The sequence below is a fragment of the Drosophila obscura genome, unplaced genomic scaffold (assembly GCF_018151105.1).
Source record: "Drosophila obscura isolate BZ-5 IFL unplaced genomic scaffold, ASM1815110v1 contig_58, whole genome shotgun sequence".
Lineage (NCBI taxonomy): Eukaryota > Metazoa > Arthropoda > Insecta > Diptera > Drosophilidae > Drosophila > Drosophila obscura.
In genome coordinates, this window is record NW_024542848.1 from 1,192,055 (window position 1) to 1,217,351 (window position 25,297).

The following is a 25,297-nucleotide window of genomic DNA, read 5'->3' on the forward strand; positions in this document are numbered from 1 at the left end:
TCGAGCGTTGCTTGATTCTGGCTCTCAACTACACTTAATTACTTCTCGCTTCGCAAATCAGCTTCAGCTTCGAAAAATGAAATCATCAACGTCAGTATCAGGAATAGGCGATTCTACCTTTGTCACGGATGGAGTTTCGGTCAACGTCAGTCTGCACTCTTGCTCATCGGAATACTCAACTCTCATCACCGCTGTCGTAGCCTCTAGCATAACCGACCGGCAGTCGAGCTTCGGAATAGACACTTGCAACTGGAATATTCCAGCAAATCTGCCACTAGCTGATCCAGAGTTCTATAGACCGCAGCGTGTTGATCTTCTAATTGGCGCCAGCTTGTTTTACGAACTCCTCTGTGTTGGCCAGGTCAAGCTATTGCCAGGATTGCCCTTAATTCAGAAGACTCGCTTGGGATGGGTCATATCTGGAGGTAAAGAAGGTAAAGAAGGGGTCCTCTTTAATGGTTTCGCGCGCCCCGGCCGTAGCTGCGGAGGATAACCTAGACGAGAGACTTGAGTTCCTGCTGCGACGGTTTTGTGAGGTAGAGAATTGAAGAGCTAGATTTTGAAGCTCACTTTGTGCAGCATTTCCGCCGATTGCAAACCGGCGATTATTGTGTTAGGCTACCCGCAAAATACAATCTGGATCTCTTGGGAGAATCGTAATATCAAGCTCTTCGAAGGTTCTTATCTCTTGAACGGAAGTTAGATCGCCGTCCTGATATAAAATCTCTGTATGCTGCTTTCATAAAAGAGTACCTTGATCTAGGTCATATGTCCTTGGTTCCTGCCGAGTCAATCAGCTCCTGCCGATATTTTTTGCCTCACCATTGCGTCACAAAGGAAGATAGTTCTACAACCAAGCTTTGGGTCGTTTTCGATGGATCTGCATCAACATCATCTGGTTATTCCCTGAACGACATTTTAATGGCCGGTCCTGTAATCCAACTGAAGCTTTTCCATATTCTTACTCGATTTTGGTCACATGCAGTTGCGACTACGGGAGATATTTGCAAGATGTACCGATGTGTCAGGGTCTCATCTGAGGACAGTAACTTGCAGTGTATTCTATGGACACCGTTACTTATGGGAAGAAGCCTGCCTCTTATTTATCTGTGCGGGCGATGCATCAGCTGGCAATGGACGAACAGACAGCGTTTCCTATTGGGACTGAGATTCTTCGCCGTGACTTCTACGTTGATGACCTAATATCTGGAGCCAGCTCTCCGGAGGAGGCTATCCGCATTCGTGAGCAAACTGCAGGAATTTTGAGTAGAGGCCAGTTCCGACTGAGGAAATGGTGTTCGAACGTCCCTGCTGTCCTCGATGGGGTTCCTGAGGAGGACAAGGAAACTTATTTGAAGTTCGACGATGGCAGTGATTTTAGCAAAACGCTGGGACTTGCCTGGGATCCTGTGTCTGATCAACTTTTATTCTCCTTTTTTGCCCTACATTCGTCTTCGCATCCCTGCAGGCGTTCCGTCTTGTCTACAATAGCCTAGTTCTACGACCCCCTTGGACTAGCTGGACCTGTCATTACAAAGGCAAAAATCTTTCTCCAGCAGTTGTGCAAGGAAAAGTTGTCCTGGGATGAAAGCTTGCCATCAGGACTGAACACCTCCTGGCAGGAATTATGTAACAGTTTTGGCCACATTCGACGCTATCAATTTCCTCGGTTCGTGCTTATTCCGAATTTTGAGCTAGAAATTCACGGATTTTGCGACGCCAGCATTGAGGCTTATGGTGCCTGCATTTATGTTGTGTCTAAGGGTCAGCGGTTCAGCAGCCACTTACTCTGTGCAAAATCTCGTGTTGCTCCATTGAAAACACTGACTGTACCAAAGCTGGAGCTTTGTGGAGCGGAGTTGCTAGCTAGACTCATATCTGAGATAGCCGGAATGAAGGTATTCAAAGGGAAGTTTTACTGTTGGTGTGATTCGTCTGTTGCGCTCTCTTGGATTCGGGACGAACCGTCCAGATTCAACGTATTTGTCGCAAATAGAGTGGCAACGATACAAGTAAAAAGGAATGGCACTATGTTCCCACAGCATTGAACCCGGCTGACATTCTCTCGCGAGGGGCTCTTCCAGTAGAGTTGAGCGAGTCACCTCTTTGGGCTCATGGACCTCCCTTTCTTTACGGATCCTCTGATGACTGGCCACCCACTGTACTATCTGGAGCTTCGTCGGAAGGTTCTCCTGGTAAAATCGCCCCACGTAGACATCGTATCTGAGTCCAAGTATGCGAACTCTTTTGCGTCCATGCAACGCGTTTTTGGATATATTCACAAGTTTGTCAACCGGATTCGGCATTCCGGACGCACTGTTTCTGACATTGAACATGGAACTCAGTTATTGGTGCGGCTAGTCCAGCGTACTGAACTAAGGGAAGACATGAAGACACTGCGTGCTAAGGGGGTGGTCTCCTCATCTAGTTCCCTCGTATCGTTGAATCCTTTCATGGATCATTTCGAACTTCTCAGAGTTGATGGCCGGCTGAAGAACTCGTCGTTGGATTTTGATGGCCGTCATCCCATCATCCTGCCCAGCAGTCATCCGCTTAACTTTCACGAACGGAATCTGCACGCTGGACCTCGAGCTCTGCTTGGATTAATCCGATCCCAATATTGGCCTATTGGGGGGAGGAAAACGGTAACCAAGGCCGTAAACAAGTGCGTAAGATGCTTTCGAACGAAGCCTAGAGTATTGGAGCACATCATGACGGATCTTCCGAAGGAGCGGCTAGACGGTTCTCATGCCTTTGAGATCACAGGCGTCGACTTTTGTGGCCCTTTTTTCTACAAGCCAGAGGCACGCAACAAGGCTCCAATCAAATGCTACGTCTGCGTCTTCATTTGCTTTGCGACTAAGACTGTTCATTTGGAGCTGATCAAGGATTTGTCTACAGTCTCCTTTCTGCACGGCCTAAAGCGGTTCATATGCAAAAGACGAAGGCCACGACAAATTTGGTCAGATAACGCAACCAATTTTGTCGGCGCCAGGAATGAGCTTTTGGATCTAAAGCGCCTATTTCTCAGCGACGACCATCAGAAGGCGGTCCTGGAATTTTGTTTGGTTGAGGCTATTGACTGGCACTTCATACCGCCACGCTCCCCGCACTTTAGAGGCCTGTGGGAAGCTGAAGAGAAGACGGCCAAGTATCACTTCTATCGTGCTATAGGCACCTCGGTGCTTGGATTTGAAGAACTGCGTACGCTGTTATGCCACATCACGGCAGTTATTAATTCAAGACCCTTAGTATCCATTTCAGGGAATCCTGCCGATCTGGACGTTTTAGCTCCAGCTCATTTCTTGAATGGCGGACCTCCTGCTTCGTTCGCTGAGCCTCACGTAACTCAGCTAAAATTCGATCGCCTGAACGGATGGCAGCGAGTTTCATATTTGCAGCAGATCTTCTGGTCCCGATGGAAGGAAGAATACATCACTTCACTGCAACAGCGCTCAAAGTGGCGCACGCCGAAGCCTAGTTTGGCAGTCGCAGATGTGGTCCTTGTTAAGGATGAGAATCTCCCTCCCATGAAGTGGCCACTAGCTAGGGTGGTCGAACTATTACCCGGAAGAGATGGCGTCGCCCGAGTCGCTGTTCTGAAAACTGCATCTGGAATGACCAAGCGAGCCGTTAACAAGCTGTGTCTGCTTCCCCTTAAAGATGCTGTTGAAAGTCAGGCTTCCAACGGGGGGAGTATGTTGGGTCAAGCAGCATAACGCATATGCCTACGGCCGGCAGCGGCTGTTCTGGCGGCTGTCTCCCGCTGCCTTCGTGTTGCTGCTGCACCTGCTGCGTTTAAGCAGCTCTCTTGCTCTACTCGGCTCAGAAGCCGAGCCTAACTATGCCATAATGTTCTCACGCTCTCGTTATGCATAGGGCACGGGCAGCTTTTCAAAGCTGTACTTTTATAATTTCAAAGTAAAAACACATCCCATTCGTGCGAGTCGAACAAAACAATGTACTCGGCAACTCTAGCAGTTGTCTGGCAACTCTCCGTGCATGGCAGAAATCAGCTGTTCAAAAAAAAGCACACATCTGAATTTTACAGTAAACTTAATTAAAATGCTTTTACCGAGACTGTTGGCCATCGAAGAACTACGGAGGCAACATATTAGAATATAAACCTTGCAGCGCAGGCTTCTCAGATGCGCATCGTTCAGACGATACGTATGTGGTTTTTGTGATTGTCTTCTCAAACTACTGCTAATTTAGTTCATTAATATTACCAGTTTTTGGTATAATGGTCGCAATGCATCTATTTGTGCTGCCATGGGTCTGCACTTAGCCGGACAGGGGTTTTTGACCTAAATACAATGGCAATAATGTGTAGAAATGGTTTGTTACTTCTGCTTTGGCATTTTGAAGCGATGCCACCCGATAGAACTACAAATGACTACAAATGTTTTCACAATTCGCACAAAAAGTGTGCACACGTTTGACATAAAGGAAGTTTTACTGCAATGAGCTATTTTTTGTAATGCTTAATTAAAGAAAAACAGAATGCTTTCAATATAATTTATATTAAATATATTGCTCCGAATTCGACTCAAAAAAGGTGGCATTACTGTATTAACTCCGAAAGTCCGAATCGCCCTAGGTGGCCATCTCGCTCTGCAACGGATTGAGAGCGGAATCGTTAAGTGAAAATTCAGTCAGCGGATTGAATAGTGATTTACTAAAATGCTTATTTTATTAACTTAACATGTATAATGTTAAATTATTTGGATGAGGGTTAATCACCAATTGAACCACCTTTATGGGAAAGTAAGAATCGTTTTAGGTGTGTTTTATGGGTGTATTTAATAAAATCGCTGGATAAATTGTGAGCGATTTTGATTCCGCTGAAAAATTGGCGTGTGGCACGGCGGAATGGAATTGAGGTGATTTTCCAGCGGAAGTGATTTCTGTGGCACCCCTGATTGAGAAATTATGGCGAGGATGGATGTACAGATATTCTAGGCTTACTATTTACCAAACTGTAAAACTGTTTAGGGTCCTGTGAAAATCGTATCCTGCATCGCGATAGGTAATTTTTATAGCATTGAGCGCTAAGAACGGAGAAATTTGACCGAGCCATTACATAGTGAGAGAGAGAAAAGAGAGAGAACCAACTTCTCGATATTTTTTATAAAGTCTTGATTCTAAGTTTTTTAGACTGGATAATTCTTTGGTAAACCAAGGAGGCTTCTCAGATCTAACCGGACAAGAAAGTGGGACACAAGAATAAAAAAAGTGTGCCAAGTATATTGTTGAGCTCATGAGCTTCTTCAATAGCGTTGTTTTCCGAGATTATTTAAGAGACGATGATTGTTCAGTTAATATATTCACAGTTTATTGTACTTAAGTTAATATATATGTAGTATCCAAAAATAGCGAAAGGTGTGCGGATTTGATAACGAAAGTTTACGATGGGTCGATTGAAGACGCGGGGCCGGTTCAAGACTGTTGAAAGCGATATATTTATGTTAGATTTAGCTTAGAACTATGTGGCAGGCAGGTCACTGTGCCAGACAGCAAAACGTTTAACTACGGTGATGATCGATCTTGAAGTGTCTTCTGCTTTCTCTGACGAGGCTCCCCACAGCGGCTGACGAACGCCTAGAAAGAGCAAGGCACCAGAGAGAGCATAGGCAAAGGCAAACAAAACGGTGATAAAGAGATACGTTATATTAAGCGATGTTACATAGGCTCAACTGCTGCCATGGGCCGGAGCTTAGCCGAACATACTCCCCCCGTTGAAGAGCACGGGTCTTTAACATCATTCTTTGGCAGCACTGTTGTTCTAATGTCCAGGAAACGTCTTCAGCAGCGCTACTCCGGACCTTATGTCTGACCCTATGCTGAGTCGAGCGAGGGGCCACTTCAGATGAGCTAACTGTAAATAAAGAAGCAAAAAGTGGAGTTGCCTTGAGAGACGGGGAAACCTCTCCTGCAACTATCCATCCCAGTCTGATCTCCTGAAGACGTGGCAGTTCAGTTCCCAACTTGATATTGCCAGCGCATAGAAGCTCGAAGAACAGAGCCGCTCCAATCAGAATATCAACTGGCTGGGACTGGTAAAACTTCTGATCCGCCAGAAGTATGTTGGAGGGCATGTTCCAGCGATTTATGTCTAGGATACCGTTGGGTTGGTTACCCGTAATGGTTGGAGCAATAAATGCCGTAATGGTCGCGACATAGTTGGACATATGTGATTCCAGTTGGATATCAACGCAGCATCCTTCGCATATGGCACACGAATCGACTAGACCAGAAACGGAAACTTTCGACTCTTTCTTCTGTAGCTGCAACTGTTGAGCCAGACGAGAAGTAACGAAATGCACCTGCGATCCAGAATCGAGCAGGGCACGCCCAGGAATCAATATCCCCGAGTGGGCAGTGGGCAAAATCACGGCGTCCCGCCTGGGCCAAAAGCGTCGTTGCTGACGATGTTACGGCATGTTAACTGACAGAGGGTATCGCGGGAATTCGTGGAGTCGATGTTGATTTGAGGCAGAATGGATTCAGAAATGTAGGACGGAGATTCGAAATGAAGTAGTGTATGATGCTTATCACCACATACTCGGCAGGATCGGGAACGACATTTACCTTGCTGATGGCCGGATCGGAGGCAGTTGCATGTGCATAGCGATAGCTTCTTAGCTTCCTGGAGCCGAAGTCGAGGAGAAAGGTTGCTGAACTGAGAACATCGATATATCGAATGTCCGGTATCGCCGCAGAGCGCGCAGGCAATCGGCTTTAATGTAGTTGCAACTAGTCAGTGTTTCCGATTGCTATTGACGTACATGTCCTTAGCGTGCTCCTGAGTCTCCAACCTCTGGCATCTCTGCTCCAGAAAAGCGGAAAATTGCTGGCTTGTGGGTATGCTATCCATTGACGAGCATTCCTCCCACTTGGCTTGTGTGGCGCTGTCCACTTTCTGTAGCAGACTATGTATCAGAATGCAGTCAGCAATCTGCTCCTTTGTCCCCACACTCTGCAAAACCCGCAGATTGGCATTTACAGTATCTGACAATGACCGGAGTTGGGACACAGACGAGGTCTCAATACGCTGCACACCCAGAATGTCGGTGATATGTGCCTGAAATATTAAACGCTTGTTATTGAATCGTTTGTTAAGAAGGTCTAGGGCGATGGGATAGCTGGCGTGGCTGAATTCTGGCGAAGAAATTGTGTCTAGAGCTGGTCCTTTCAGGCAGGATCGTAGGTGCTGCAGCTTCTCCACATTCGTTAGGTCAGAATCCTTGTCAATTATGGAGGCAAACATGCCCCAAAACCCCACTGAATTCGGGAAGCTTTAATTCCGGCAGCGAGGCCGACTCTGCACTATGACTGTTGCTGGGGCCTCTCCAACATGGTCCGTCCGCATTGTTGAGCATGGGAGCATTGTGGGCTGCCGCTTGTTCAACTCCCGCATCATGCTAATCTCCAGCATGCCCACGCATTCGTCAAACTCCTCCCTCAAGGGACTACCGATGTCATCGAGATCAATCCTCTCCAGGGAATTATGGTGCTCGTTGAACGAAGTTTGAGCTGATCTGCACAATCGATCGCGGCGTTTGAACACACGGGCTTACAGTTTTACAGACCAGTAGCGGAAGTTCACAGTTTGAAACGAACTGAGTAGGTGCAGCTGACAACAACACCGAAAACCGAAACGAAACAGCAGTAAGCAAAACCGCAAAGCAGATGACGCGAGAACCGTTCTTGTGCACAAACAGCGAGAGAATAAAGCGGGCCATCCACGATAGAATTTGTTCGGCAAACATGTTGGGTTCGAATCGTTGGTGGTAGTGTTCTGGTCGTAGTTTCGTGTGCGATGTTGTGTTCGAAGAGAATAGAAATTATTCTATCTTCGTTGTGTTCGTGCCAACATGTTCGTCAATGGATGGCAATTTTGGCACGAACATCATTTTTAAACATTTTTGCTTGAGTGAACACCTTCATTTAAAATGTCAAAAATATTTTTGCAAGAATTTATAGATTATTATAAATTAGATTTAGATTTATTATAAATTTATTTATTTATATTGCCATTAAGGCAATTACTGTCTCGGTGTCCGCTGACATGTTGACTCGTTGACAAATGTAAACAAAATGATGTTTGCGAGAAATGTTCGCACTCATAATAGACAACATGTTTTCCAACAAATTCTATCGTGGATGGCCCGCTTAAGGCAATTACTGTCTCGGTGTCCGCTGACATGTTGACTCGTTGACAATTTAAAGAAAATGATGTTTGCGAGGAATGTTCGCACTCGTTGGTGGGCAAATGAAATTCATAACATACAACATATTTGTAAATGAAAATGATGTTTGCGAGGAATGTTCGCACTCGTTGGTGGGCAAATGAAATTCATAACATACAACATGTTTGCCAACAAATTCTATCGTGGATGGCCTGCTTAAGCAAAGGCAAACAAAACGGTGATAGAGACATTATATTAAGAGATGTTACATATGATCAACTGCTGCCATGGGCCGGCGCTTAGCCCAACATACATTGTAATACATTTTTGTGCCTTTCATAACGTCAGTGCACAAGTACAGAGCGGACCAATCAAAATCGTCAATGAAGGTATTGACCTATTAAGCGCCGAGTGTCTTTAAAACCATAAATTTGAAATCCAGTGTTTTTACGTAGGCTGCTATTTAAGTTTCTGGCCTAACTATGAAAAACGCAACTTAAGCGTCTGAACATTTTTTTATTATTTTTAACAACATTCTTCAGGAATAAAAACCTTTTTTTGAAACATTTGAACCTATTTTCACAAAACTTTTGGCACTCAGAAAAAGTATCTATAAAACAGGCCTTAATCAGCGTTTGTTACTTTAAAACATCCATACCGTCGATTATTGATTTTGTTTCGATTAAATATTTATAAATTTAGGATTCGTTACCTGTAAAGATGTTAAACGCAGCTTTTAAAACACCACGATCGTATTTTTGGAAAATTTTGGATTTTTAAATTTTGTAGGTTTCCACACTAACACACTGTCTGGTTTCTCAGCCTGATATTCCCTACCAAGCTCCTAAATAATAGCCAGTGACGCAAAATAACGTAATTCCACCTTAGTTTGCTATTTGCATTGCCCACTGCGTATAAATATTGTAACCGTTTATAATTACTCACGGCAGCGGCTGTTCTTTCGCCTCTTTATATCTCCTTCTTCATTTTGCTACTGTAGCTGCAGCATCTATGCTGGTTTCTCGCATTCTCTCTCTCTATCTATCGCTCGTACTCGGCTCAGCAGCAGCCCGAGCTTCTATCGCTTCTTTCGTTCTCTATCTCGCTTGCAAAAGGGCACGAGCTTGCCTTCTTTTAGCCTTTAATTGATCCCCATCATTATCGCACACACGTTCTACCGTCTTGATCTATCACTCACTTCTCTCGTCTTAAATTGCGTCTTAAATTTTCATCGCTTTGATTTGATCAACCGGCACATCTCGCTTTTTATTTCGCTACACCTACACACCCCATATTTCGCCTTCTTAACAAATAAACTGTACACACATAAGCTATATCGAATCCGCTCGACTTTTTATTTTAATCTAAATTCAACATCTAGTAAAAAAGCTCGCTAGCTCAACATTGGTGACCACGACGTGATTTGTGCAATAAAAAATTCGGTTGTGCATATCACAAACTATAAATTTACATCAGTGATGGGCACGAAAACTAACGGAAAGAGCCAGACAGAAAAAAAAAAAAACAACCCCCGTCGCGACGCGTCGCAGTCATAAGCCAGGCAGAATGGGCGAGCAAAGTGAATACACTTGTTGTTGCTCTGATGTTTCATGTGCGTAGCCCAAGACACATGATGTGTTGTTGCAATCTCGAGATCGCACCTTCGAAGCATTTTTGCCGTCTCTTTGACGCCAAATTTCTGTGGCATTGTTTTTGTAAAAATTCACGGATCGCTGAACGCGAGCGACGACCGTCTGAGCCGACTTGCTGGCGCCTCCCGAAAAACATTTTGGATAGAGCCGCGGGAGCTGAAAGAGCCACGGCGTGCCCATCTCTGCTTTACATAATAAAATACCCTCAGTGCCGTTCGTTCGTTTGGTTTCGCTTGCCTACTGTTTCCACTCAGTGTCATCGACCATATAACTGCCTTCAAACATTTACACTGGCCGCACTTACATACATTACATACACACATAGCTATCGGCAGTCTTTCCCGTCTATTTTGCGTGTTACTCTTTTCGGTCATCTTCCCGCTAGCAACGTTTCTAACTCTGCTCTTGCTATGGAAACCGATGCTGGAAACGACATTGCAGTAGCCGCTGCTAAAGTCAGGGTGACTTTCCTGAGACTGAAAGTACCTTTATTAATAAAAAAATTGGAAAGGATGAAGGGTATTTTGGAGAGTGAGATATCGCTGCGTGATTATTTTACGATAGTTGTATGGCTGGAGGAGATCGAGGAGCTGCAGGGCACTTTTAAAACCCTGCACAACGAGCTCCAAGAGTTGGATTACGACAATAATCACATTGGTTTGTGCGAAAAGTTTAATTGTGGTTTCATGCCGCTGAATGCTTCGATTCGGCTTGAAATCTCTCGTCTCAACCCTCACTTGCCTCCCCTCTACAGTTTCAGCAAAAACTATTATTGCTTATATTGTTGGCAGACAGCTTCCACCACGGAGAAACCCGGCACCCGTTCTATGCCTTGTGCAATCGCCATCTGCGGATACAAAGAAGCCTGTCACATTCTTATCTGTGGGGAAAATGCTGCAGTTGACAACAGATGAGAGCAGTCTGTTGATGCAGAAATTAATTTTTGCGACGTATGCATGGATGTCTCGGAATCCGGCTGCCACTCTCAGGAGGATAATAATACGATTTTGGAGAAAACAACTTTATCAGCAGCTCAATTGACGACAGGTTGCAAGGAACCACATTTTAAGTTCGACATTGGCAGTGATGTCCCAACACCATTGGAACAAGCTTCGGAACCGACTACTGAGCAACCAATACTCTCGTTCTTGAACATTCAGCCGTCGACGCGCCCCTGCAGGCGCTCAGTTCATGCCTTGTCTACAGAAGAACAGCCCAACGACCCCTCCGGACTACCTGGATCTAAGCTTCCTTTATAAAGACCCGCTCTCAACTCTGAGTGTGAAGCTGACGGATTCTGCAACGTCAGCAACATCAAGTCAAACGGTCAGAATCCGGATGGTATTTCTTCTCGTTGGTGACTTATGGACCTCATTCTCACTCTTCGTTAAGCCTCTCTGGCCGTCATCCAATCAGCATACCAAACAAGACTCTAGTTCAGCGCACCACCACCTTAGCGTTCATCAACGCTAATAAGCAGAAACTTCGCGCTGAACTTCGAGCTCTGCTTGTCCATGCCAATATTGGCCTATTGCGGGAAGTGGAGCTGCCGTGAAGATGGGCTACTACAATTGCTTTCGTATCACTGACAATTCAGGCCACATTTTGGGCTTTACTAATTCTACAACGCCATCTTCAATTACAGAAAGCCCTGCTGATCTGGATGTGCTCTGTCTAGCACTTTTGAATGGCGTCTCTCTCTCTTCATTTCCTGAGCCTATCGTAACATGCCTGATCTTGCGTCAATTGGATGTCAGCCAATGCGTTGCCTACTTTCTTCATATCTTCAGCCGCGATGGAAGGAAGACTACATCTCGTAGCTGTAGCTGCACACCAACTGGCCAATAACGACATTGGTCAAATTCATTCCCGGATTCATTGGCGTGTCCCGAGATACTGTGCTAAAGACGGCATCAGGATTGCTACATCTAATAAGCCAGAAGCGACGTCTGTGAAACCCTTCAGCATTTTTTGAAAGTCAAGCTTTCAACGGGGGGAGTATATCTGGTTTCCCAGCCTGATATTCTCCAACAAGTTCCTAAATAATAGCCAGTGGCGCAAAATATCGTAATTCCGCCTTAGTTTGCTATTTGCTTTGCCCACTGCATACAAATATTTTAACCGATTATAATTACTGACGATCTAACCGTGGTGATGCTAGAAAGCAAGGAAAGGCGCCTGATGGTAGCCTCGTGCTACATGGCACACGACAGGCCGGCTCCACCTGAAGAGTTGATGCACCTAGTGGCGGAATCCAGCCCAAAGGACCAGCAACTTCTCGTCGGCACGGACGCAAACGCACATCACAACGTGTGGGGAAGCCCCGACATCAACGATAGAGGTGAGTCCCTCCTAGACTTCATACTATCAACTAACCTAGAAGTAGCAAACGTAGGAGAGGAATACACCTTTGTAGGTCCCACCTCTTCAAACGTGCTAGACTTAACACTCGTAGCGGGAACAAGTACGGTGGTATCTGGCTGGAGAGTCCTTGAAAGACCATCCTTCTCAGACCACAGGTACATCCAGTTTAAGTGCGAATTTGAACACTCTCCGAAGATAACTGTCTATAGAAACCCCCGGAACACAAACTGGGAAAAGTTTAAAAAGACAGTTACCTCGAAGCTCGCGAATCGTCCGGGCACAGTGAAATCCCCGGAAGACATAGAAACGTCCCTAGAGACCCTATCCAGGGAACTACTGGATGCGTACCACGCATCGTGCCCACCCTCGAGAACGAAAAAGAGGACCAAACCACTCTGGTGGAACCGGGACCTATCGCTCCAAAGAAACAACCTCAAAGAATTCTTCAAAATCGCCAAACAGGCGAACGAGGATATGATCAATGAGGAATACAAAACCCTACTCAGGGAGTACAAGAAGGAAATACGCAGGGCACAAAGAAACTCGTGGAGGAACTTCTGCTCCAATATCGAGAAAGTCCCAGAAACGGCTAGACTTCGGAAGCTGCTATCAAAGCAACCTACCATACAGAGTCAGCTGAAGCGAGAAGATGGACAGTGGACTGAGGGCAGTGAAGAAGCCCTAACAGCACTAATGGAAGCTCACTTCCCAGGATGCACCGAGGTTGCTGACGCTACAACGCATCAGGACCTAGCAACTGAGGAAGAGCATCCCCCAACAGGTCTCATATCGTCTAAGAAAATCCACTGGGCTATAGACTCCTTTGCGGGTACAAAAGCACCTGGACTAGACGGTATATTCCCAGCCATGCTACAGGTGACCAAAGACGTGATCACCCCATGGCTCTCTGCAATATACTCAGCTTGCCTGAGCACGGGCTATATCCCTATTCAATGGCGGACCTCGAGGATTGTCTTCCTTCCAAAGGCAGGAAAGTGCAGCCATATGAGCCCCAATGATTACAGACCGATAAGCCTCACCTCCTTTCTACTCAAAACACTAGAAAAGCTGCTGGATCTACACATCAGGAATGATGTAGGGAGACTGATGTCAACCAACCAGCATGCCTACACCAAAGGGAAATCGGTAGAGACGGCACTGCACTCGCTAGTAGCCACCATCGAGAGAGCCCTCCATAATAAAAAGTATGCTCTAGGAGTGTTCGTAGACATATCCGGAGCATTCAACAACGTCACTACGAGCGCTACTATGGACCGCCTAGAAGCGACCAATACACATCACGCAATCAACCTCTGGATAAAGAACCTTCTAAGTTGCAGACGGGTGCAATCAGAGTGGGGCACCGCTTCCATGGTGAGGGGGGCGCATAGAGGCACACCACAAGGTGGGGTCCTGTCGCCCCTCCTGTGGAACCTGGTGGTTGACGACTTAATAAAGAGATTCGAGAGGAGAGCCCCAAAAATAACAGCCTATGCAGATGACATAAGCATAATTATTACGGGAGTATGTCCATCGACCCTCAGCTCCATAATAGAATCAACACTCAGGGAGATATGTGAGTGGGCAGGAAAAGTAGGACTCAGTATCAACGCGGACAAGACGGACCTCATTCTCTTCACCAAGAGATACAAGGTACCGGCATGGATCCCCCCGAAAATTGAAAAAACCAGTCTGACCCCTAAAACACAAGTCAAATACCTCGGCATAGTACTGGACAGCAAGCTGGCGTGGAGACCCAATGTAGTGGAAAGGGTGAAGAAGGCCACCATTGCGCTATACGCATCCAAGAAGATGCTCAGCAGCACATGGGGCCTGTCACCTGCTTTAATGCACTGGATCTTCATATCGGTGGTGCGACCGACTCTGCTGTACGGAGTCTTAGTGTGGAGGCAAGCGACAGAAAAGAAGACGTACAATAAGCTTATGGAAAGGACCCAGCGGCAGGCACTGCTCTGCATTACGGGGGCGCTGAGGTCAACCCCAACAAAAGCTCTCGAAACCATAATTGGAATCGACCCCCTGGACATCCACGCTCAACTGATTGCAGCAAAGGCGGCACAACGCTTAGTAGCATCAGGAAACATGTCTCTACAGGGATTCGGGCACAGTTCAATTGGCCGAGACATGACCAGTATATCTGACTACATTATCCCCCAAACTTGCCTGGACGTAAACACAACCTCATTTATGGGACCCGACGACTGGAAAAGGGGTCGGGACCAGACCCAACACATCAACATATACACGGATGGCTCTAAGATGGAGGAAGGAGTAGGTGCGGGCATATATTGTACAGACCCTGAAATAAGGCTGTCCTATAAGCTACCGGACCAATGCAGCATATTCCAGGCAGAAGTCTTTGCCATACGGAAAGCGGCGGAGGTTGCTCGATGTACGGAACGCCCACATAATGTGATCAACCTGTTCGTGGACAGCCAGGCGGCGATAAAATCCATGCAGTCGTCAGCGGTCAGTTCCAAAAATGTCCTGGCAAGCAGGGAGGCATTAGATTTCCTAAGCACGACTAAGTCAGTGCGGATCTATTGGTTTCCCAGCCACCAGGGCATCGAAGGCAACGAGACAGCAGACGTACTGGCTAAGGAAGGCGTCGGGCTGGCAAACGAGAGGACTGAGAACGTGCCTGTCTCCCTCAGAGCGCTCCAAAGCGATCTAGAAAGGAGGGCACACATACAGGCCAGCAGCAGGTGGAGGAGAACCACCAACTGCAAGATCGCGAAAACCATGTGCAAGGAGAGCAATGGTAAACTCAGCCAATACCTACTACACCTACCACGGAAGGACTGTAGGATGCTAATAGGTATACTCACAGGTCATTGCCTGGCTGCAGCACATGCAGTCAAACTAGGCATCACCAACAGTGACAAGTGCAGGAAATGTGATGAATCTGGGGCTATCGAAACCCTGGAACATCTAATCTGCCAATGCCCGGCCCTCTCAAGGGCAAGAAACATACATCTTGGCAGCCCGGTACTGGCATCGCTGGAAGATGCATCCAAGAGGACGCCAGCGAAACTCCTTGCCTTTGCAAAACTCTCCTCGATCCTCACGGATTTCAAAACCGCGTAAAAACACTCAGAAGGTCCATACGCACCAATCCGGACAACTAAGGGCCATATTGGCCTATGCGTGGCCCCGTGAAGGCCGTCCGGGACAACCTAACCTAACCTAACCATAATTACTCACGGCAGCGGCCGTTCTTTCGCCTCTTTATATCTCCTTCTTCATTTTGCTACTGTAGCGGCAGCATCTATGCTGTTCTCTCGCATTCTCTCTCTCTATCTATCGCTCGTACTCGGCTCAGCAGCAGCCCGAGCTTCTGTCGATTCTTTCGTTCTCTATCTCGCTTGCATAAGGGCATGAGCAATTCCGTCCGCCTGCCTTCTTTTAGTCTTTAATTGATCCTCATCATTATCGCACTCACGTTCTACCGTCTTGACCTATCACTCACTTCTCTCGCATATTGAACAGACCCTGCGTCTTAAATTTTCATCGCTTTGATTTGATCAACCGGCACATCACTCTTTTTATTTCGCTACACCTACACACCACATATTTTGCCTACGTAACAAATTAACTTTACACACATAAACTATATCGAATCCGCTGGACTTCTTATTTTAATCTAAATTCAACAGCTAGTGAAAAAGCTGGCTATCCCAACACACAAATTTTTTAGCACGAGGTGATCATGGAAAATCTTATTAATGGTAGTCATACTAATGCCCTAGGATACCTTAATCTCATAGTATGTGACATGACGATCTTGCTCAATCATTTCGCGCATATATAGGTTAGAGATATAAGTGAGATATAAGTGATTTGCAAATATGTTGCAAATGCGGGGTTAAAATTATTTCAAACATTTTAGGAATAGCAGATAACTTAGATTAGGGTCCTGTGAAAATCGTATCCTGCATCGCGATAGGTAATTTTTATAGCATTGAGCGCTAAGAACGGTGAAATTTGACCGAATTATTATATAGTAATAGAGAGATAAGAGGGAGAACCAACTTCTCGAAATTTTTTATAAAGTCTTGATTTTAATTTTTTTAGACTGGATAACTCTTTGGTAAACCAAGGAGGCTTCCCAGATCTAACCGGACAAGAAAGTGGGACACAAGAATCAAAAAATGTGTTAAGTACAAGGACCCAAGGAATTTTTCACATGAAAATGGAAAAGCCTGGGAGAATCAGTTTTACGCACAGGAATTCCAGGTCTTGTTGAACCTGGACCATGAAATGTTCCGACGTGAAGTTTGAGTCCACTGCAATGAGGACTCCACCTCCACGTCGAGACGAACGGTCATTTCTAAAAATTGTGTACCGACCTGCCAAAACTTCGGAACTAATAATGTCTGGCTTTAACCAGGTCTCGGTAAACACAATAACGTGGGACGAGAATGCGAGACTCTCAAGGAAAAGAGTGCTCAGCTTACTACGCAAGCCTCTAGCATTCTGGTAGGTAACTAAAATAGAGGAAGTTAGTTTTTTGGATGGGTAGAAGTTGAGGTGGAAGATGAGGGTAAAGATGGAGCACTGGTCTGACTACTAGGAAGAATAATGGGGGGCCTATTATTTTTCTTAGCCTTAAACTCTTTAATCGCCAAATGCTATGGCCAAAACTTGGCGAAACAAATGGTTTCAAATTGAGTTGGGGAGACGCTTATCTTTAAGGAAGATATCTCCCTGGCGTAAGAAAAGTTAAATTTTTTCCACTTTTAAGCCAACGGCTTTTATTTTGCTTTATATAAAAGTGGTTACATCATTGGATGTGAGGTCAGGGGCTAGCCGTGAGACTGTTGCTTTAGTGGGACTCCCACCAGTGGTTTTGGCACCACAGGCCTAGTACCTGTGAAGGCAGTATCCGGTGGTCCTGGACATCTATTAGCTGGTGGGAGCGAAACTGATACGATAGTTAAGGAGTTGGGTACGGACTCGACGGACACAGACGCTACAGACATTTCTAACTACATACTCTCCGAAGTGACGCATTCGGCTCCCGAATCTGCATCACCAGCAGCGATCGTTTCCCTTGGAGTAGGAAACGTAATCAACTGCACTAATGCCCTCTGCACACTGAGCCCATCCCGGGGGAACGGTGGGAATTTTTGAAAGATTTGAAACACCGATTCACATCCACGTCCATCCATCCATCCACATCCACCATCCATGAGAAACGGCTGATGCTCACAATTGCGTGCTGTAAAAATTTGTAAACATTTAAAATTAAAATGAATATAAATAACATTTCAATGGTTGTGAATGTGATTCAGCAGCAAAACATATTCTTGCACAAGCTAATCATGTTGCTGGACATGGATGATGATGATGATGAGGACAACTTTGACGAGGAGGAGATAATATAATGGATATCTGTTTTTAAAATACTGAAGCCAGGAAGGTTTTGGTCATTTGTTAGTGCTTCTACTAAATGCAACCAAAGTGTAAAGTACAAATATATATGTTATATTTTTCAGAAGCGGTTCGGTACATTTTGGGAGAAGGATGTACCCGAAAACAACGCGGCGTTATTTAAGGAAAGTTTTAGAATGGAGAGGTCCTGCTTTTCTCTGTTTGTTACTCGTTTGGAAGTGCTACGGAAGACGGAGACAAACTGCCGAGCCGCAATTCCTCTGGAGTAGCGTATCGTCATAGCTTTATACACTTTGGGCTCTTCTTCTGAGTACCGAACAGTCGGTAGGCTTTTCGGCGTGTCAGCAAACAGCGTCTTCAATATCCTGCATGAGTTTAGCAGGGCATTGATAAAAGCATTCTCAGAAGAATACATGACTTCAAACTATCTTACTTCCGAGAAAATTGACGAGTGTGTTGAAGGATTTGAAGAAATTTGTTTTCCTCAGTGCCTAGGTGCAATTGGTAATAATGCAATAAAATCATCCATAAGATATTTATATACATATATTTAAACTAATTTCATCACTTAATTTTTATGTTAGATAGATGTCACATTGAAATAAAACCACCTGCAGCAGAGGCAGTCTACCACCACTATTATAAGCCTTTATATGGTATTCAACCGTATTATTTGCAATGGTAGACTACAGGTAAGATATTCATACCTAAACAAATATTGTCAAGTTGTTTATTATTCAAATATTTAATTTCAATTTACTTCAGATATAGATTTACTTATGTAAACATCGGCTCCGCAGGAAGATGCAACGACTCAATGATATACCAAAAGTCAAGCCTTGGCAAGCGTTCTGAAGAGTCGCCTTTGCTAGAGGAAAAAGCTAAGGAAATTTGCGGAGTAAAGCTTCCAGTAATGCTGATTGGGGACTCGGCATTCAGGTTCTCAAAAGAGCTTATGAAGCCATACCCATATTCCACAGCCGCGTCTTTAGAACAGCGCAATTTTAATTACAACCTTTCCAAAGCTAGGCGAGTTGTGGAAAATGCGTTTTGGAAAAGGCCTGGATAGCTATCATAAAAACAACAGTGCCATTATATTGTGCTGTTGCATTTTGCACAACATGTTAATCATGCACAACAGCTCAATTAATGAAAGTTGGGAACTTCTTTTAAGTGAGCAGAGAGAACAACCCGATCACAGCAATATTACTGCTGTTAACACTACTCGACAAAATCGAACTTTTTTTTTCCTCAAGGATCCAAACCGACTTTTTCTGATAGATATGGGGCTTTAAAATTTTTTAAAGAATTATGGTTTTTTTCTATGGCAGAAATTTTTTTTGAAGAATTTTTGAAGTCTGGTATTTTTTGTTAAAGCTTTTTTCAGAGGTAGCGCTTGTTTTTTTCACATAACTCTAGTATCTTACGTCTGGTTGTAAAGAACTTTGCTATTTTGAAAAGATAATTAAAACCGCTAGAAGGTAAGCCTAAACACTTTGTGATTACAGCTTACCGTCTGGGAAATATAAAGCATTGAAATGCAAAAATGATGATTTTTGTGCGGTATTTTTTACGAAATTTTGACTTTAAAAACTCAGGAAAAGTCGAAAAAAAATTATATCCTGTCTTCTATTTTTTTGTGTATAGGTGCATTAATTTGGCGTCGTTTTAGGTTTGGTTCACGAATTTTAGCTCCAAAGTCTCTGCATAGATTTTAATGAGCGATACCTTAAACGACGCCAAGCGATGCTTAAAGCGAAATCGGTAAAATTGTGATGAGAAGGAGAGTGGTTGCAGCAAAAGCTTATAAGTGAGAGCGTTACTGCCCAGAAAGTAAAGAGAGCGAGAGAAAAGAACAGTTATTGAGAGGTAGGTGATAGAGAGAGAGTGATAGACGGCAATAACTACGACAAAGAGCGGCTAAATGTAATGTAAATGTACGATATTTTATTTATAGAATCTTCCCTAGTCTGCTAGCCATTTTTCTAAGGCCACCAGATGAGATGATAAGTGATCCGTGGCCCTTCTTGGGCACTTGGAGCGACTTAATATGGCAGTATCATCAGCAAATGACGAAGTTGTTGTTAGGCTGTTTGTCGGTAGATCTGCTGTGAATATGATATACAGTGTCGGTCAAAGCACGCTGCCTTGCGGTACACCAGCTTCAATTTGATGATATTCAGAGAGGAAATCTTTGTATCGTACTGCGAAACTTCTTTGCTGTAGGTATGACTCCAATATTCCCTGGATGTTCTGTGGAAGTAATATTTTGATTTTGTGGATTAAGCCATCTAACCAAACGCGGTCGAAAGCCTGGGCGACATCCAGAAAAACAGCGGAGCAATACTCCAGTCTTTCAAATGCATTTCGTATCTCAGAGGTTATACGGTTTACTTGTTCAATGGTTCCGTGTTTTTCGCGAAATCCAAATTGGTGAGTCGGGATGGCACTCGTTTATGTGCAGGTGTTGTTTGATACGATTCAGGAGCAGCTTTTCAATTATCTTTGATAGGCAAGGCAGTAGATGATGGCTTGGACTTGTCTTTTCCGGCTTTATGGATCATTGTGATGACTGATTTCCTCCATTCTTGAGGATAATAACCCCATTTCATCATGTTGTTGAATATCACAGTAAGGAAATACACTGCACAGCTCGGCAATTCTATGATCATTTTAGGAGAGATGAAATCGTGGCCCGGAGCTTTCTTTTGCTTTGAGATTTGGTCTTTAATGACCCTTGTGACTTCTCCTGATTGGAATATGATAGGCGGAGTAGCTTCGGGATTGTTGGTTGGTGGGAGCACAAAGCTAGTCGTTGCTGGGTGTGGTTTGAAGACGTTTTCTAGATGGACGGCCAATGTATTTGCCTTCTCTTTGTTGCTGCGAGCCCACTCTCCTGTTTGTGTACGCAAAGGTGATTCACTCTCGATTGGTGGGCATACGCCTGATTTTGCTTTCCACAGTGGGAATCGTTTGCTAGTTGGGGAGAGTTGCTCCATATACGATATTTGAGCTCGGTTTTTTTTCATCTTCTAGGGCTCTGCGTAGTAGGTGGTTGGCTATTTTTAGCCGTTCTTTCGAGGCAGGTGATCTGTGTACTTGCCACTCTCGGCGAAGCCTTCTTTTATCGCGTAGCAGCACTTCAATGTGCCTAGAAATACGACTGCTGTTGGAAAGTTTATTAGATGCTAATATTGGTGTTGAGTGTTTTTCCGCCGGTGACATTGAGGAAACCAATGCTTCGACTGACCTATCAATGTCATCTTTACAATTAATTTTTGGGCAGCTATCAATATGAAAGAAGTTAGCTAGAAGTTAGAAAGTGTGGGCGTTCCGAAAGCTGTGGATGGTCGTAAAGGTGAAGTAGAATGGGCGAGTGATCCGATAATATATACTTTAAGTGATCTACATTAATCTGAGCTTGCAGCACCCTTCGTGTAACTGCAAAATCAATCAAGTCGGGTTGCTTGTTTGGATCTGTGGGCCAATATGTGGGTTTGGCCGGAGAGATAAAGTCTAGCTTGTTTCGTGGGGTTATTATAGTGTTATAAAGTTTTCTTCCTTTCAGGTTGGTAAGTCTAGATCCCCAATGGGTGTGCTTGGCATTGTAGTCACCAGCTGCTATAAATCGGTCACCTAGTAGGTCGAAGAATGTAACAAATTCTGTTTCGGAAATGCAGAAGCGTGGTGGGCAGTATACTGCGGCTAGGGTTAGGTAGCCGCTCTGAATTTCAAAATGAATTGCTGTTGCCTGTAGATAAGGTGTAGCAAATGAAGGCAATGGATAATGCCTAATGCGATTCTTGATCAGAACGCCAGTACCTCCATGTGCCTTACCATCGGGATGATTTGTCGCATAGAAGTTATAGCCATCGAGGTGAAAATAGTTTTTATTTGTTAGGTGAGTCTCTGATATGAGCATGGCGTCAATGTCGTGTTGAGCGAGGAACTGTAAGAGCTCGCATTTGTGCTGAGAAATGCCATTTGCATTCCAGAAACATATATTTAGACAGGACATTTAAACAGATTTCTGTTTGATTAAGAGCTCAAGGAGGAGATTTTGGTTGCGCATAAGCTCCTGCATCGTTTGTTGTATTGCTACCATTGTTTGTTATAGTTATAGTTGTTTGTTATAGTTACCAGCATTGACTCAATACCACTAGACAATTGGGATGGATTAGCAGGGGTATGTTGGGCAGAGATTTCTGGGATCTGATTTGATGCCTGATTCTGCATTAATCCAGACTGAGTACGACCCGTTGTTTTAACTTAACGCCTGAGCAAAAGAAACTCCTGGAGCCGTAGTTGATGGTATATATGGTAAGTTTTGTCGGACGACCGGGTTTCGAGCTGCAGTTATTTGTTGGTTTAGGCGATTTTTCAATTCTTTATAGACAGGACAACCTCTATAGTTGGCAGTATGGTTTCCCCCACAGTTGCTACATTTTTTGGCAGATGGGTCTTCCTTATTTACTGGGCAGGCCTCAGGGAGATGAACATCACCACAAGCAACGCAAACTGCCGGGGAGTGCAATAAGTTTTCGTGTGTCCATATTCCTGGCAATTTGAGCATTAGACGGGTCCATTTCGTTTGTTTAGTTTCTCAACGGTGATCCTACGGTGCAGTAGATATGGAAGCTTGTAGATCGCTTGTAGCTTGTTCCGCAAGGTTTTGGTGGTTAAAGAGTTTAAGGCTAAGAAAAAAAATAGGCCCCCATAACTCTCCCTAATGAGAATCAGATCAGTGCTCCATCTCCACCCTTATCTTCCCGCTCTGCTTCCACCCATCCAAAAAACTAACTTCTTCCCTTTTAGTCACCTACCAGATTGCTAGAGGCTTGCGTAGTAATCTCAGCAATGTTTTTCTTGAGAGTCTCGCATTCTCGTCCCACGTTATTTTGCTTAAGCCTCAGATCGAAAAAAACACCTCGCGAACAGAATCAGGGTTGATATTCGTATGAAACCGATAAGAAATTTTTTACGGCAAAAACTGTTTTCTAGGCTCTGTACGGAAGGCAGTACTCAGATCAAAAAATAAAAAGGTCGGTATATACTGGAAAAGTATCCGAAGTATTTGCTTGTTTTTTTGGTACGTTTACACCCACCTTGAAAGTTTATCAATTTGATATACTTTGCCAGCAAACACGAAGCAAACATTGCAATAAGAGTACAAAAATCCAAATGAAATATTTTAATAATGAAGACAAATAGAATCTAATTAATGCAGTATTATATGAATGAGAATTGTATGTATATTATAATATATTCTAATATTTTAATAATGAAGACAAATAGAATCTAATTAATGCAGTATTAAATGAATGAGAATTGTATGTATATTATAATATATTCTTTTTATTAATTTTCATAAATATAAAACAAATATTATTTTCAAAACAGTTTGTCTTCATGGTGTGTCCGGCACGGGAGGCCATCTGCTGCTGCTGATAGTCAGACACATTACCTTGCCAATAAAATATTCAGGAGCCCAGGATATGCCTGGGGAAGAGCGGCCCCAGCCGAAGAAGTCCATTTTATTAACATTAAACAAAACCAAGCAGCGGTCTGAGCAGTGTAACCGTTCGGAATGCAGTGCACACCTCTGGTCACACCACTGGCCGCTCGAAGAATATATGACATTTGTTTTCTAGCAAACAGTTTTTGGATCTGAGTACAAGGCTTTACCAAAACCTGGTTAAAGACCCTGTTCCTAAAATGTTTGACAAAAATTTTAACTCCGCACTTGCAACATCTCTGCAAATCACTTACATCTTCATCTCAGCACGGTTTTATAAGGCGACGATCAACAACCACAAATTTGTTAGAGCCCCAAGCTAACTTGCAGACGGATTTTTTTTACACTGATTTCATTAAAGCATTCGATTCTGTAAACCATTCTCTTCTAGCCCAAAACTTGACCTTTTAGAGTTTCCGTCTAATCTTTTGAGATGGATTTCTAGGTACCGTCGTTCCAGGTCTCAAAGAGTCCTCTTCAAAAACTCCTTCTCTTCACCTTTTAAGGTTACCACAGGGCGCCATCTACGCCCCCTACTTTTCACACTCTTTATTAATGACCTACCTTCAGTATTGACAAACTATCGAGTACTCATGTATGCGGATGATGTTAAACTCTGTGTCCAGTATAAAGAAATTTAATTTCACTCTCGCTTGCAATCGAATCGTAAAAGCATTCAGTCATGGTGTTGTGCAAATATGTTCCACCTAAATGCCTCGAAATGCAAAGTAATGACATTTCATCGCTCCAGCCCCTTGTTGGCTCCTTACACCCTCTGTGGTGGTTCTCTTCAGAGAATTACCTTGGTTGATGATCTTGGTGTTAAACTAAACCCAAGTTAAGTTTTTTGAACACATTTCTTCTATGGTAAATAAGGCCATGGGTGCTTGGGTTTATAAAGAGGTGGTCAAAGGAATTTGTCTATACAACGAAGACTCTCTATATCTCGCTTGTTCGTCTGATTTTAGAGTACGGCTCTTGTGTATGGTGCCCTCGGTATAAAGTACACCAGAACCGTATAGAAACAGTCCAGAAAAACTTTTTAACTTTTTCCTCTGCGTGGCCTTAACTGGAATGCAGGTGTGAGACTGTCATCTTACCCTCGTAGATTGCTTTTAAGAAACCTTCATACCTTAGTTAGTCATAGAAAAATGCTTGGTGTTATTTTATGCACAACCTAATCAAGGGTGAGGTAGATAGCTCTGACTTGTTAATGCGCATAAACTTTACGATTCCTACTAGAAACTTTATTCCTTTGTTCCTTCCACTTTGTAGATCAAATTATTCCTTGCATGAACCTTTTAGGGTCTTATGCTCGGACTATAATTCGCTCTACCTTATAATATCCACCTCTAATTCACTTCCTTTTCTTAAATCACTAATACTAACATAACTTTCCCGTTGTTAGTACTATTTTTTATCTTTGGATGTTTAGCTCGTTTAGTTGTGTTTAGCTCTCATTTTCCTCGAATATTAGTCTAACACCTATATTTCCTGCATGCTCGCGATCGGTTCGGTAACACGCATCGCGCGTCATGCGGCAGCTCCCCTCGGTCGGTTGGGCGGGAGGAGGGGCTGCGTTTCTGCCTGGGTTCCGCTCGTAACAGGTTCCGGCTTGGCGCGCATGGGCCACTTGATGGTGCAGTCATTGCATATCAACGTCCAGACAAAAAAAAATTTCCTGCCAGATTGGCAGAATCGACCACTGTGGAACGGGGCGAAATTTTGAACAGTGTGAACTTGTAACAGTGTGATATCAAACGAGTCTGGAAAGAAAATTTGCGATTTTAGGAGCATAGGCCCTTATATCGTTATATATTGTCTTATATGGTCATTCTCTACGATACTGCGTTTTTAGTTTTATCGTATCATCATCTTTTGTGGGGGCGGGGCGAAATTTTAAAATACACGTGTAGCAGTGTGAGATCATATGAGTCTGGAAACCAAATTTAGTTGCCCTAGCTCTTAAAGTCTCTCAGATCTAGGCGACAAACAAGACGGACAGACAGACATGGCTCTATCGACTCGGCTATTGATGCTGATCAAGAATATATATGCTTCTCTGCGTTACACACATCCACTTTTAGCACAAATCTAATATACCCCTTAACTCTTTTTGAGTACGGGTATAAAAAGTTATGCCAAGAAATATTTTTTTC

General features: G+C 44.0%; 1 protein-coding gene across 1 annotated transcript; it reads left to right on the plus strand.

Annotated features, from left to right (window-relative positions):
- Nucleotides 1–2,114: 2,114 nt before the first annotated feature.
- LOC121404937 lies at nt 2,115–3,719 on the plus strand. The gene has a single exon (XM_041595354.1). The coding sequence runs from the start codon at nt 2,115–2,117 to the stop codon at nt 3,717–3,719; it is 1,605 nt and encodes a 534-aa protein (XP_041451288.1).
- The last annotated feature ends 21,578 nt before the right edge of the window (nt 3,720–25,297 follow it).